The 16,540-nt window shown below is 41.6% G+C and overlaps 1 protein-coding gene across 22 annotated transcripts in view; it reads right to left on the reverse strand.

The window, feature by feature from the left end:
* Positions 1-7,829, reverse strand: part of LOC106606370 (collagen alpha-1(XIII) chain) — a 120,816-nt gene extending 112,987 nt beyond the window's left edge. For 13 of the 22 annotated variants that reach the window (XM_045720573.1, XM_014202558.2, XM_014202586.2 and 10 more), the window contains exons 1-2: positions 7,091-7,829; positions 745-814 (exon numbers count right to left, since the gene is read on the reverse strand). In XM_045720573.1, coding sequence (XP_045576529.1) covers positions 745-814; positions 7,091-7,390 — 370 coding nt within the window. In that variant the 5' untranslated portion in view covers positions 7,391-7,829. The remainder of the gene's footprint in view (positions 1-744; positions 815-7,090) is intronic. The other 9 variants (XM_045720581.1, XM_014202607.2, XM_014202600.2 and 6 more) reach the window with 2 other exon arrangements.
* Between the last annotated feature and the right edge of the window lie 8,711 nt (positions 7,830-16,540).

Here is a 16,540-nt window from a genome sequence, read left to right on the forward strand (position 1 = left end):
GGAGGTGCAAAGTACTACATAGAGCCATGACTACATGGAACTCTATTCCACATCAGGTAACTGATGCAAGCAGTAGAATCAGATTCCAAAAAGCAGGTAAAAATACACCTTATGGAACAGCGGGACTGTGAAGTAACAGAAACATAGGCACAGACACATGCATACACACACATGATAACATACGCACTATACACACACGTACATATGGATTTTGCATTGTAGATATGTGGTAGTGGAGTATGGGCCTTAGGGCACACATTTAGTGTGTTGTGAATTCTGTAATGAATGTATTGTAAGGTGTTTAAAATTGTATAACTGCCTTAATTTTGCTGGACCCCAGGAAGAGTAGCTGCTGCCTTGGCAGCAGCTAATGGGAATCCATAATAATAAATACAAAATATATTTTCATAAGAAGTTAGCAAGAAAGCAGAAAAAAACGGGCACCCTGGCTACTTTTATGGTAGTCGCAGGTAGCTAATGCCTTGAGGAGCGGATCTCACTATGAGTACTCAAGTCTACCCTACACTCCTCCCGCTTACGTACTCAGGGTAGTGACCCATTTAAACAGGGCAAACTGAGCTCACCCAGAGGGGTGAAACCAAAGCAGGATTTGAGCAGCACAGATTAGTCGTGGTGGATAAAACCCTCGATTAAACCTGAGCACAGCTGCAGGAGGTGTGCTAGAATCAGTCAAAAGTGAGGGTGTGGGGTAAGAGGTGAGAAGTGGGTGGGACAGAGGCTTACCTGGTGGACAGACACAGCTAGGGGGCGCTTCTCTGGTCTCTCGTGTTTTGGGAAGTCGAGCCGCCAATTTCTGCACGTGGGTAAAAAAACGGAAGACAATATTAGTTTGTGGATGGTGATGAATTCAGAGTATAGTTTGCTTTTCAACCCTGAACCAAAACAGAATTTCCAGTACTGTCCCACTGCACAGCAGTCAAGACAATTCATAGTACTTACTGTCAGAGGCATGTCAGTGTGCTGTTTAAAGACCTCCAACAGGTGCTGGAGTTGACATGTTGTAGTTATGAGTGTTCAGTAATTCTAAGCATCGGGTACAATAAAGGAACTGTGTATGTTAGCTCAATGTTCTTATCTGGTCTCTAACCAAGATACTGCACTACAGACTCGGGAATGGAGCAAACTGGTCATGGAAAAGTGAGTCCATTCTTGGTATCAACTTTAATTCAACAGCTTAAAATTAATGTATATGTTATGGCCCCTGCAAACAATAATGAGTCGTTAGAACAAAATGGTCGCCTAAAGTCGTCAGGACGTTGTGTCATGGTCCCCTGGAAGTTTTGTCTAGTTCCCGGTTTGTACCGGGGACGTCACCTGGTAGTCGCAAAGAAACGTTCTCCCCCTCAAAAAGAAATAGTTTTTACACTGGGTGGCTACTTTGAAGAATCTCAAATATAAAACATTTGTTTAACACTTTTTTGGTTACTACATGATTCCATGTGTGTTATTTCATAGTTTTGATGTCTTCACTATTATTCTACAATGTAGAAAATGTAAAAATAAAGAAAAACCCATGAATGAGTAGGTGTGTCCAAACTTTTGAATGGTACTGTATGTGATTACATTGTGCATGTTTGTTTAAAGAGTATTTATTATTTGACATGTTCTCACCTGGGATTTGAACTTACAATCTCTTTGTTGACAGCATTACAAACTTCCTGCTACGCCACCATATCTGTATCAATGACAGATTTCACCCACCTGTAGGTTTATTCCTACACTTTGCTGTTCAAAGTAAATCTCAGCTCTGTTAAAAATACACAGAAGAAAAACTATTATATTTATCATAGGGATTCAGGAGTAACATTAAAACAAAATAATATGCTCCACCAACATTAGGCAACTATACTGAAAATCCAAACTCAAATGACTGAAATAAGTAAATTAACTCAATAAGAGAATAATCAGATTAACTGATAACTTAAATAGCAGGGCAGGTGGCACTATTTTGCTAAGTGCAGAGATGCATCATAGGTAATGAATGTGTAGGAGACTTCTGAAATTCTACAGACTTTGTGGCGCAGCAGAAATATCCTTATAACCCAAATCCAGAGTTTTTAAATTAAAACCCATATTGAAAAGTCAGTACTAACTGATCATGTCAAATGTAATCATACTATCATTGATTAAAGACTTTTACACTATTTTAGCTGAACAGCGTACCACTTACCTTAAAACCCCCTATTACATTTTATTACTTTACTTTTACTTGGAACACCTGGGACTAGCACGTGACAAAAACCTCCTGGGGACCATGACACAACATCCCAAGAACTTTCTAAAAACGTCCAAAACGTCTAGCCGACTGCCTTTGCGTGTTTCTGTCCAGAACCTCCAAGACTTTCTATTCATTTACTGCAAGTTGGAATCCTCTCTGGAAAATGTAAGCTGCAGAGGCCTAAATAATTTCCCACTATTAACATTCTGATTTTGAGGAAATATCTCATACATTTGTTGGATAATGTTTGTGGTTCATGTTTTTGTACTCTAAGCTCTGTTGCCCGAATACATATTTCCTGCTCTGTATCTCTGTATTGCTCTGAAAAATCACAGTAGCTGTACAGTAAAAATGACTTGTGAGCTGCTATTTCTACGCAGTTTAAGCCACTCCTGTAGAAATAGAAAATGTCTTCCTGTAAGGACCGACGCCGGAGATGAGAAGCAGGTATGGGGAGTCAACATTTAATCAGGAACAGACAGGTAACAGAACAGAAACAGCGTCAGCACACGGGTAGACAAAGACAAACGACAATTAATGCTGCAGCAAGGAACAGAGCGGGTAACCAGGCATATAATGACAGAGGTGATTGAGTCCAGGTCAGTCCAATAATCGCTGATGCGCGTGACGGGGGGAAGGAAGGTGTGCGTAATGATGGTGGCAGGAGTACGCAATGCTGGGGAGCCTGGCGCCCTCGAGTGCCAGGGGGGAAGAGCGGGAGCAGGTGTGACACTTCCACTGATTGAAACACTCTTCTTTTCAGTGCCTAGCACTGCCTACTCATAAAACCCAGAGGCTGACCTTTCAACAATACACCTCAGGTGTCAAATCCAATGTAGCAAAATCAAAAGTCTTGAGAAACATTCATTCTTTGAAAATTCTCTGACTTTCCCTGAACACGTCATTATGTCACCTTAAAACTGGCCTGTTTAACATGAACAATGACAGAGGCCTGTTCAAGCTCGTGTGAGTTTCAGTCCAGATTCTGGGGTGTAGAAAAGGGAAAATACACCTCCACTTGCCCCGGTTTCCTCGCTCTGGTCCCTGCTGGTCTGTCACCCCACAGTGTGTAAACTAGATGTGGTTTTCTGGGCAGGCAGACCATCGCTGAGCACACAGCCACCCGCCATCTCTTTGCATGTTACCTAATGCTGCAGTTCAAGAGAGCAGAAAGCAACAGCGGAGTAGTGGGGATAAATGCTACATGTGCTAGTAAGTCAGGGGAATTAAAACAACACAATCTAGAAGTGCCTGAGACGCCTTTGTGCTCTGCCAGAGTAAAGTTCTCTGGTGGAGTCACAGCCAGGTACAGTAGGGCTGAGGCCAAGACCAGAGCTCAACCTCTCACAGTGATTTAGCAGTGAGAGATTCAGTTCTAAGGAAGGATCAGGGCTGAGAGGTCTGTAGAACACAAGTGGATAAGAATGAGATCTCCAACTTTTTTGCATGATGGAACCACCTTACAATTCTCCTCTTGTACTGTATCTCAATATTTCGGTACCCAAGACATTTCAAAACAACCACAGCCTCAGAAGATGTGTAGATCCTGTTATTTTATTGTTGCTCTTTAATTATTTGTTATTTTTCCATTTTCTTATTTTTTTTTAATGTGTATTTATTTATTGTTTACTTCAGTTTATTTAGTAAATACTTTCTTAAAACTTTTTTTCTTCTTAACGGCATTATTGGTTAAGGGCTTGTAATTAAGCATTTCACTGTAAGGTCTACCACACCTGTTGTATTCGGCGCATGTGACGAATACAATTTGATTTGATTTGTAGATGTGTATTGATTTAGGGCCCCTCGGAAAGCAAAGAAGGCAAAGGTCAAGTTCCTTTACAGCTGATTTAACAATCCAGACCAGCGGGTATTTGGTGTGTCCATTGCGTCCGGGAGGGGATCAGAATTTGCAGAGGGCAAACAAGAGTGTGGAGGTGAATCTCTTAATGACACATGGAAACAACACGTTGATTGTTGATGAGAACAAAAGGATCAATAATGTATTTTATGTCCTGGTGTTAAATGATTCAAGACCATGTGATTGATGATACCCATGTGTTAGTGGCACGTCTGTTCGAGAAATCAGCGAGAGTCAGGTGGGGTATAGGTTTCACAGCAGAATTTTGGAGAATATGCCCCAAAGGCCCTCAGTCCAGTAACAGAGATGTAGCCACAGGACAGGACAAGGGGACAGCGCTCACTATAGTGCCTCCATAGCAGGGCCCCTGGGCAGCAAAGTCAGAGGGTCTTAATATTAATCTGACTTTGGGACTGTAAAATGTTTTGTCATCCTTTTAAAATAGAATGTTAAAACCAGATCAAAAACTCTGGCATCGGGTTACCATTAAAGTGGGGAGGCAGAGAGGCGGAGAATGTGCCCCCCTCTTTACCCTCCCTTTCTCTGTCCCCTAAACCAAAAAGGAGCGAGAGCCTCAGCTGCCATGTATGGACTATAACTGAGTCGGACTCCTCACCATCCATCCATCCACCCACATCATGATACCTGTTATCACTCTCAAGTCAGTCTGCTAGTAAAGACACAACTATATTCATTCCTAGACTAAAGAAATAATATGTCTGTGATGGTACAAGTTGGGTTAATATTGATCGTTTGAAGTCCTTTGGTTACATATGTTCCTCCTCCCAGCAGACTTCTCTATTCAGTGACCGGACCATTGATGTGGTTTCAGCAGCTTTTCGTGTCACATGTGACTGCTGAGATTCAAGGGCATCAGCACTCTGTACTGTATTTTTTTCTTGCCATTATCCAGGTGGGAGAATACTTTACCAATTTCTGTATTTAGTGTACAGGTACTGTGCTTTTTCAGAGGAATAGAGAGATGGAGAGCAGAAAATATATATTCAGGCAACAAAGATTAGAGTCCAAAAACATGAACATTATCCAGCAAATGTATGAGATATTTCCTCAAAATCAGAATGTGAATAGTGGGAAATAATTTAGGCCTCTGCAGCTTCCATTTTCCAGAGAGGATTCCAACTTGCAGTAAATCAATAGAAAGTCTTGGAGGTTCTGGACAGAAACACGCGAAGGCAGTCGGGCTAGAAGCGGCCACATCTGCTGTTGCATCATATTAATAATGGCCAGATATATAAACAGATCTAAACAAAGGGGTGAATCACAATACCTCCAGCAAGACTGGAGTAAGCTTGTTTATAGGACTCCACTTTTTAGGATGCACAATGCTCAATAGCAGATAGTCAATAACTGCAATAAGGACAAGGAAGGTATCAAACATATAAGCTCCATAGCTATTTGAGACATGCAAAATGTCAAGTCTGCTAATATTCTGCTAATAACTGATAAAGAAACATCACAGATACATTCTTTAAATCCGAGATGAACAAAAGACAAACCTATGTACATGTTGTATAAGAACACATTAATGTGCATCCTGAAAATAGTGTGGCGACCATGATTGCAGTGAAAAGGGAGTCTTCTGACGCACCCCTTTGAAGTGCACTGCTGTCCCTACAATAAGTGCATTTACAATGATGTCCTGAGTAAAAGTGGAGGGCTGGGGGGGGGGGGGGTTATGCAACAAAGGTAGCCTAAAGTAAACAGGGGGGGAATAGGGGCCCTGCGGGACTTCAATCACAAGAGAAGAGGTTGTTGGTATGAGTGTGGAAGTGGCCAGCGCAAGGGCCCGTTGAAAAGCACATTTTAAAACAACAGATTTGATCCCAGGGTCATTCACAGTCCTGTTATCTAAACCATGACGATGCCGCAAAGACGGACGAAAAATTATCCTGCCATTCGGTTTACATTTAGGGATAAAAAATAGACTTTGAACTAAAGCCAGCGTGCTATGGACATTTCATCCATGCAATATACAAATAAAATACAAATAAAATCAAAGTTTATTGGTCGAGTACACAGATTTGCAGATGTTATCGCAGGTGCAGAGAAATGCTTGTGTTTCTAGCTCAAACGGTGCATTAAGCAATACAAAACAAGACATACAATCCAAAAAGTTAAAAGAAAGATATTAAGGTAGCACAGGTAGACTATGAGAGTGCATGTGATTAAATAAAATATAAAATATATATTAGACTAAATTCTTAATTGAAACGTAGGCTATTATAAACAAACTTATTTGAACTTTGGATATTATATTCTCGTGCATGTTAACATGAGCAGCTGGTCTAATACCAATCGGAACTGCCGCTGCTTCAACCACTTGTGGAATGAGTGAGAGACATCGATATGCGCGGCAGGCTACACCACTAGCGCTTCTGGGGGGGGTGGGGGGGCAGGAGGGGCCAGTGCCCCTTTGACAATAATTTTGGACCCCCTTGTGGCCCCCCTAAATGTAGAGTATGAAATATTTTTCCCATAACAAATTTTTGCTATCGTTCTTTTTTTACATCTGTTATTAGACAGTGGCAACGATGATGATTATGAACATGGTCTTTTGCCTGCTAATGCCTGCAATGCAGTGAAGAAAACGATATGACAACAATAACGTCTAATGTAACTGGCCCCTCTAACAGTACAACTGGCCCCAGCTTGCCCCCCACCCCCCCAGTTGAAATGGTCTGAACCGCCACTGGGCTACACATCCTATCCATGCCCTTTAAAATAAGACATGTAAACAAAATACATATTCTACATTTTTTAAGTAGCTTAATCAATATTTTCATTAGCGCAGCCAACGGAATGATTAAATAGGTTTTACATTTTAAATAGCTTGTTTCCCCACAGGTGTGTATTTTTTAAAATTCCCATAACCTATTATCATTTCAAAAACACAGTAGGCCTACTTGCAATGTATCACTTGAACAAAAAGTAAGAATATGTTTCATATGGAATAATCTGTCCATAACCCTTACCTCTTCCAGAATCTGATCTATTCGTCCAAAGACAACGGGTTCCACCTGCTCGAGTGTGATCCACGCGGAGAGCTGCGTATCTCTCTGTTTTTCCAGGTTTAGTATCCTGGACTTCAGCTCCGAGGTCCTCAGGTAAACGAGAACGCAAAATCCAAGAGACAATAAAGATAATGCGATGCAGACAGTTATACCGGACAAATCTTTCCAAATCGTCCAGTGACCACCCTTTTTGCAAGGGTGGTCACTGCAAGTCCTCCGCACACTTTTATCAACAACTCCCCACTTTTGATCTTCTTCCATTTTTGTTGTAAGTGTCTATTCGATTTTTATCCACTACGAAATTCCAATATTCATCGGGAGAACGATGAAAAGCGAATCGTAAGGTATAGAAATCCTTACGACCTAACTTTTGACAGGGGGGGATTGCAACTGTCTTCTTCTCCAACCACCTTACTATCTTCAGGTGAGTGTCTATATCAAAGTCATGTGAGGCTTTCTGTAGATTTGGATAAATCAATAAGTCATTTCCTATTTGAAAGGGAGCTCTATTCAGTTTCCGTGTGGTTCAGCTTTGCCATTTGATGAGCTCTTCAAAGCGGTCCTGCAGTGTCCTAGACGACAGGCTCTAGACTACTATCTCTGCGAGATCACCAGAGAGCACTCGCTGAACAGCTGAAACCCTACCCACTCACTCGCCTCTGTGCTAAAGTGGTTACCATGGGCCTTCTGCTCCACTGTAGAGTTGTCTACATGCTCCTCCTATTAGGCGAAATCGCGGGGCGGGATCCACGTCGGTGTTGCTGCCCCCTTTGATCCAGTACCAGCGGAGGATATTTTTAGGTGAGCACAGTTGAGATGAGAAAGGGAACATGGTAACCCCTTGCTAACCGAAGTGAAAATGACTCAAGTAAAAGTTAAAGTCACCCAGTAAAATACTGCTTGAGTAAAAGTCTAAAAGTATTTGGTTTTAAATACACTTAAGTATCTAAAGTAAATGGAATTGCTAAGTATCAAAAGTAAAAGTATAAATCGTTTCAAATTCCTTATATTAAGCAAACCAGACTGCACCATTTTCTTGTTCTTTTTATTGACAGATAGCCAGGGACACCCTCCAACACTCAGACATCATTTACAAACAAGAAGCATTTGTGTGTAGTGAGTCTGCCAGATCTGAGGCAGTAGGGACGACCAGGGATGTTCTCTTCATAAGTGTGTGAATTGGACCATATTCCAGTCAAAATGTAACGAGTACTTTTGGGTGTCAGGGAAAATCTATGGAGTAAAAACTACATTATTTTCTTTAGGAATGTAAAAGTAAACATTGGCAAAAATATAAATAGTAAAGTAAATATACCCCAAAAACGACTTTACTTTAAAGTATTTTACTTTAAAGTATTTTTACTTAAGTACTTTACCCCACTGATGACTAGTCAGTTTCTGATAACATCGAAGAGTAGGAAATAGTCCAATGAGGTTAACTGAATAGTGATTTTGTTGACCAAAGCATAGCTTATGCCTGACCCTATGTTTGATTAAAATGAAGAGGCATTTTAGACAATTATACTTGTAGTTACAGGTGTGGTTATACCCACACTATACAAAGTATAGTGTAGCCACACTACACCATATATAGTATAGCCTATACAAAACTATTTTGGAATACAGCTAGGGACGAGATTTACCATTGAAATACCACAAGAGTTTGGACGTTATGAAGCCAGACAGCAACTTGGCGCTTTCACTGTATTCATGGTATCGCCGGTGCTAGCTAACATGGTCAATTTTTTCCCTCCCTTGATTTTATTTCAAGTAGGATAGTATCCTACACAATAAATGACTAATATTGATAACCATCTGAACGGCAACAACACCGGGACACAGTATCTTCGCTCCAGCTCATCAAGCACTGAAGTAGCTGGGCTAGTGTAGCCAATATCAGGGTGACAGTCACAGTAAGCACACGCATACAACGCATACAAGCAACAGTACACCCATCATCCAAAATAAACAATTGTCAATTTTATTAACTGAAAATGTAGAATTATTTTGTGTAAAACTAACAGTGAAATAAAACTCAGACTCATCCTTAGGCTAAAACATTAAGTCCAACTCTCATGAAGAGTGCTTTGGCAGTTGCCGCACCCTTGTGACGTCATCAGCAGCTGAACACTGTATGCTGGAAACACTTGGCTTGTTATTTTTGACTAAAACATTAAATAGAAATACCGAACTTGTTTTTGCGTGGATTCCTTGACATGTTATCTTTTAACAGCTAGGACCGCTATTTCTTGTCCCGGAATCCCGCTGAACAGACAGGTTGAAGCCTGCTTGACAGAGCCGCTAAGCTGCTAGCCATCAAGCTAACGAAGTTAATCCCAGATGAGTTTTGCAATGGAGCCCTCTTTTTCTGGAGAAATAAATGAACGGTTCCAGCGATGTAGGAGCTGTATCTACTACGCTTTGTTTCGGGATGAACCGGATCACTTAAAGTTCCAAAACTGTTTGCTTGCCAAAGATTATAGGCTTGAGGTGGCTTCCTTGATCACGTGGGTCGCCAGCCTACGTAAGAAACTGTAGAGAACGCAGAGTGGAATGTTTACCTTTTCTACGACGGTGACTGGATGGCGTTCGCGCTTGTTGGATGCATCTCCGCCTTGTCGTTTGTCGTTATCCGACTGGCCGTTGTTGCCCGGAGCTCCCCCATCTGATAGCGGAGTCAAAGGAGCACAGCAAGAGGAGCAAGGTAATCAACGATGGTCGCATGTCACGAGCCGTGGAAGCCGAAGACACTGGCCTCCCGCAAAGCAGTCTACACTCCTAACGAGAGACCCAGAGTGAATACAAACAACAAATAGTTTCTCCGTCCTGGAGCCTGATCTTCCGGCACCTTCGTCGGTGAGGGTACCTGTGTCTGTGGCCGCAGTGCCTACTCCTACGATTTCAAAGTCGATGTCGGCAACCTTCCGTCCCTAATCTGGATCGAGTGGGGCTTCTCCATCTGTCAGAGGCCTTCACAAGGCGCTAGGTGCAACGAGCTCAAGTTATCCTGCCTCTCGCCCATCCATAAAAGGTTCTCTGAATCCTGTGAAGCGTGGGAGTGGGTGGATTTCCTTATCCTTCTCGCCAGCCATGATTTTGGGGAGCTCCATGGTAAGGAATGTGACCATTCCTGGTGCAAAAATAATGTCCTATCACAGAGCTCGAGTAAATGACATTACTAAGCTGCTCCCGAATGCACTACGTTAGGTCATGAATATTGATTCTATCGTAGTCCATGTGGGTTTTAATGACATTATGAAAGGTAGCTCTGAACAGTTGAAACTGGATTTCAAAATGCTGATTGACTCTCTGCTAGACCCTAATAAAAGACCCATCATATCAGGTCCTGTGCCCTCTCTGAATTGTGGCATTGAACGCTTTAGCAGGATTCTTTCTCTTCACAACTGTCTACGTGATTATTGCAGCTCAATGGGTGTAACTTTTGTGGACAATGTTGATACCTTGTGGAAACAAAACACGTCTTATAAGGAGGATGGGATCCACCCAAATCACTTTTCACAGCATTATAAGGATGTGTTGAGACAATGACTTACCAATGACCCAAGCCCAGCTCAGTTAATCACTACCATTGTGATGCTGTGTTGTCATAATGCTTCAGAAAATGTACATTATACCAGGGGTGTTGGTAGACACAATGTAAGTAACCTAATGTATGTCCCTCTAACTGCCCTGAATGCCTCTGCTGATCCTACAGCTATTGTATGCAGTAACCATGTGCCTATGAACCAGAGTTATGCTGTTAGCACTGAGGCGGTGTGCCCTAGTTGGAAGTCCACTGTGTGCAGCTCACCCTGCACTAACATAAATAACATGAGCATATCTACTTCTGCTAAGCTTCCCAGTAAAGCAATGAAAACAAGTAAGCATCCCAGAAGAAAAGTGCTCAAAATAGCCCATGACAACATATGGCTTTCAATAAAGCTGCCCACTCAAGAAAAAGCTTCAAACTGTAACCAGTGCCTGCAACCTGGTTCAGGTTATCAGTCAACCTACCAGGGTAGTTACAAACAGCACAGGAAGGGAATCATCAATATGTATTGATCACATCTTTATTAACGCTGCAGAAATTAGCTTGAAAGCAGCATCCAGATCCATCGGATGTAGTGATCACAATATATTAGCCATATCTGGGCCTAATATAGTGTATAAGAGGTCATACAATATTATTTGTAGTGATTCCTATGTTGTTGATGTAAATAATATTTGTTGGTCCTTGGTGTGTAATGAGGAGCAAACAGATGCTGCACATAACACATTTATTAAATTGCTTATTCCAGTTACTAAGAAGCATGCACCCATTAAGAAAATGCTGTAAAAACGGTTAAATCCCCTTGGATTGATGATGAATTTAAAATGTTTATGTTTGAGAGGGATGAGGCAAAAGGAATGGCAAATAAGTCTGGTTGCACAACCGATTGGCAAATGTATTGCAAATCGAGAAATCATGTGACTAAACTGAATAAAAATAAGAAGAAACTAAAAATAGTAAAGCCCCCTTTACTGGCTCAAATAGCCGACGCATCAGCCTGTTACCAACCCTTAGTAATCTTTTTGAAAAAATTGTGCTTGACCAGATACAATGCTATTTTACAGTAAACAAATTGACAACAGACTTTCAGCACGCTTAGAGGGAAGGATATTCAACAAGCACAGCACTTACACAAATTATAAAAAGATTGTGGGACGGTTTTGTTAGACTTCAGTGCGGCTTTTGACATTATCAATGATAGTCTGCTGCTGGAAAAACGTATGTGTTATGGCTTTACACCCCCTGCTATATTGTGGATAAAGACTTACCTGTCTAACTGAACACAGAGGGTGTTATTTAATGGAAGCCTCTGCAACATAATCCATGTAGAATCAGGAATTCCCCAGGGCAGCTGTCTAGGTCCCTTACTTTTTTTTCAATCTTTATTAACGACATTCCACTGGCTTTGAGTAAAGCAGATGACTCAACACTATACACGTCAGCTACTACAGTGACTGAAATGACGGCAACACTTAACAAATAGCTGCAGTTAGTTTCAGAGTGGGTAGCAAGGAATAAGTTAGTCCTACATATTTCTAAATCTAAAAGCATTGTATTTGGGACAAATCATTCACTAAACCCTAAACCTCAACTAAATCTTGTAATAAATAATGTGGAAATTGAGCAAGTTGAGAGTAGGTATGAATACCTCATGGATCTGGTTGCCCTGTCAGAGAAAGACAAACATCCCTCCCCCTTTGACTAGTTTGCAGTCATTGTTTTACCCACAGCCAAATAATAGTGTTTAGTTCAGTCTGAGGGCTCTTTGAGGGCTCCCACTGCATTAAAATGACTATCCAGCCAGAGGCAAAATAATATTACTGAGCTGGGTTCTGTTTGTGCCACTTTGTTTGATCAGGTAGTGCATGTGCTATGGGGACCTGACCCTATGCAACCATTTTCAATATCCATCGGAGATGCCATTAAGTTAAATCCAAATTGGGACCCTTATTTGCAGTATCTCTAACAGGGCACAGAGAGTAGCAGTGCTCCCTGTTAGCCTGAGGACAAAAGGACACTTGTCCCCTGGACGCAGAGTGCATGTGAAAGATGGCACCCAGGACAGTATTTGGCACAGCGAAGGAGCAGGAGAGGAGCAGAACTGCATCTGAATCAGACGCTGAAATGATTGGAGAGAGAGAGAGGAAGAGCATAGAAGTGTGTGTGTGTGTGTGTGTGTGTGTGTGTGTGTGTGTGTGTGTGTGTGTGTGTGTGTGTGTGTGTGTGTGTGTGTGTGTGTGTGTGTGTGTGTGTGTGTGTGTGTGTGTGCCTAAGTTTGGTGAGGGCATCTGTGGGGTGTGTTTGGCACTTTCCAATGCCTGCCAGGAATTGTAGTCAGTTGTACATAGCCATTGTCACTTGGGCCATATCTGCTTAAAAATGTAAAGGTAATTTCCGATTGAGCCCAACATATGCAGCGTTTACCGTGAATGCAGTCTCCGCGAACGCGGGAACATTGCCTTTAAATTTCAATCAAGCTATAACGCGGATCTCCCACGATACTTCTGCGATACAGATTGAACCCAGCCCTTAGCGAACATACTGCAGCAAGAGTATCTTGATTAATGCCACATAGTTATTTGTCAGTGTTTATTGTAATTTATGTCAAATCATTTTCCAGATTAGCCTCACCAGAGTGCATGTTTACTAGGTAAGCAGTCTTTCAAAAGTAAAACCATATGTTTCCACTCTTTTGTGAGACAGGTTCAAATTTAGGAAGATGTCCCCCTAAATATTGCGTTCTCTAATTATATCCACTGGATATTGATTAATCCTTCCAATTGCAGGGCACGTCAGTTTTAATAACGGGAGCATTTGTTTGCTGTTGCGCTGTAGCAACTGTCTGTAGCAACTACCGCTCAACTACCACTGTGGCTTTGAGCGCAGATGAATCTCGTCGGCCACCTGAATCAAGATGGATGACTTCAACCAGTGACTGTCTAATTGCTTTTACAAAACCACACGGGTGGTTTCGATAATGGTCAGATTTCCACGGCACCACAGAACGTTTATAAAAGCTAATAGAGAGTTTCCTGACTTGAAGCCAGATCAAGAGATGCCCCCTCTACTGTCAACCACATCTTACGGTGCTACAACCCTATACCAGAGTTTATTACTAAGAGACTTAGGTCCATCCAGAGCATATAATGAACCCATGCTGCTGTAAACCCTTGTAATTACAACATTGAAATGGCCAGATGGCTTTGTGATTCAGGAATCAAAAAACCTACTTTGAGAATGAACTGTGTAAAAAATACACATTTATTGCAATCATAAGATTAGATCCAATTAAATTAGTACGTTGGTACCAGAACATCCTACCAGCATCCCAGCTGTGACACAAAGTGTATCAATTAGTGTTTAAGAATGATGACAGAGTGAATTTAAACACTGGGTTGTAAAAGAAATCAAACTGAGTGATGTATGCCTCATTCAGTACTAAATTAGAGTAAAGCGTTTGATTTGATATTTATTGCTCTCTGCCTCTCATCCTCAGAGAAATATTCAGTTAACCTAGAATGGTGATACTGATTCAGGCGTTCACAGTGCACCGTGAAGTATGGACAGTAGTATCGCGTGTTTTCACATCTGGTCAATCCCAAACGCAGCATTATGATGCATCACAATATGAATGTTATAGTTTTAACGTGAGTCACTCTATTGTTATGAACGTTACCTGACTGGAGCTGACATCTCCTTGAGGGATAACTGAAAATCACCTCATCTGGTGCGTCTTCTGAACACGGTGGCATCTGGAATTAGCCATGCTTGCCATCAGATAAATACTTGTTTATATTTATCTGATGTTTATAACAGCACTCTGAAACGTTTCTAAAGGGATATTATCTTGCCCTAGGAGCATGAGGCACCAGCCCTCTTCAGAAATGAGCTAATGTATATTTGAGAGAGGCAAGGGTGACCTCTCTTGTGGGATAAACAAATATTTCAAGTGTGCTGCTGCACCCATGTAATAGATATTTATTTAGACACATCACTCATGTTTATTGACTGGTTAGGTACTATACTATATGTGTGCATTGTAATGCATGCCTGAGCAAATGGGCAACTACATTTTTCCTCTCGCTCTCTCTGTCACACACACACGCACGCATGCACACGTTGTACCCACATTGAAGGGAACCCCTTTAACACCAGTTGTAGGATGCAGCTCATTCAAATCACACAAAGCGTTATTGATGTCATACCAGTAGCAGAATACAGTGCAAGCAGGTTTAACAATAGTTAATACTTCATTACTATGCAGGGGCTCTGCAGGTTTGACATAGTGGAGGTGGAAGCAAAGCATGTGTTGTCCATGTGTTGTCTGTTCTCATTTATCTACCCCCACACTACTCTACTGTGTATCTCTAGAGCAGATACATGTGTAAGTATTGTCCTATAAATTGTCAAAGCCTTGCTAAAAAAAGAGAGAAATCAGACCATTGATTACAGTCACGTTGTGCCCAACTGTAGACATTAGTGAAAAACACTATTTTGGGACTGTCGTCCTGCTGTGGAAGCACTGAGGCAGTGCTTTGTTTAGCTGACCAACTTCCTTTCCTTCCACATCAGGGGGTATTGTTAGTATGTAGTTATATAATGCTTGTGTTCGTTTGGCTGTAAAAACATATGTTGTGTAACCTATGACAAAACTAATTGGGTTAGATTGACTACAGACCCACATTTTTTTGGCATGTGAGTACATTGAGGAAAATCTCTGGGCTTTATAAGTCACTGTTAATGAATTATGTCCCATGGTGTATATTACTCTATAAGGAGAAACCATGGCTCTGTTCATGATCCACAACCTGAAAAACCTAACGGCCTGTCTAGCAGTCTAGCATGTTGACAGATTCATAGCGGAAAAGTTCAGATGTCTAACAACATAGAACCAAGCCGGGTTGAGAGGGAACACCAGTCTTGCGCTGTTCTCTCGTTGAGAGTTAGGCAAGGCCTTTCCTGTGATGCGGGGACAATTGCTGTGATCCATCTTGAACCATCGCTGTTGCCCATCTCTTGTGATGCTGAGGGGAAAGCTCCGGGTTCAGGAGTATCTTCACAGTCCCTAATACCCTGACTACACTGCTCGAGTCACGTGGGTGATTGAAAGACGAACTGTTGCCGGTTGTCATGGTAATACTATGAAAGTTTAGATGCCAATCACCATCTAAGTTAAATGATGAAAAAGCCTGGAAGGAGGAGAGATGACTAGAAATGATTCGGTTGACCGTTTTCATATGTGGATTAATTGTCAGAGTAGGGGACCTTGTGCATTTCAGGTAAAATAACAACCTAATGTTTATATCCCAGGACAAATTAGCTAGCAACAGCAAGCTAGCTAAATAGGACAAATTAGCTAGCAACAGCAAGCTAGCTAAATAGGACAAATTACCTAGCAAGTGCAAGCTAACTATCTAAATTGCCATAAATGTTTAATGCTTTTCGACCTGTCCCCAAATTAATGTCATTGGTTCAGAGTTTGTTTTGATATTTTAACCTGCGTGTCGTGATCGTGTTTGGTGTAGGGGGACAAAATAAATGTATGCACGATGGTGGACGCGCGCACCCGGTTTGGGTTCCGTGTAAGGCTAATTATTAAAAGTCATCTTCAGGTGTGTCCGGAGAAGGACCTTGTCCTGTTAGCTAGTGAGGACCTTTCCGTAGCAGCATGCAACTCCATTAAGAACCAGAGAGAGAACACATCACTTCTCCACGTCTGTGATTGGACCACCATGCATGCTTAAATACAAAAGAGAACAAAATGTCTGCATACTCTTCATGCAAGGATTCTGAGGACAATCATATAAAACAAATTCAAAGCTTTCCTGAACTCAGTACACCTTCCAGAGAGCTTAAAAGTA

Source organism: Salmo salar, chromosome ssa01, assembly GCF_905237065.1.
Source record: "Salmo salar chromosome ssa01, Ssal_v3.1, whole genome shotgun sequence".
NCBI lineage: Eukaryota > Metazoa > Chordata > Actinopteri > Salmoniformes > Salmonidae > Salmo > Salmo salar.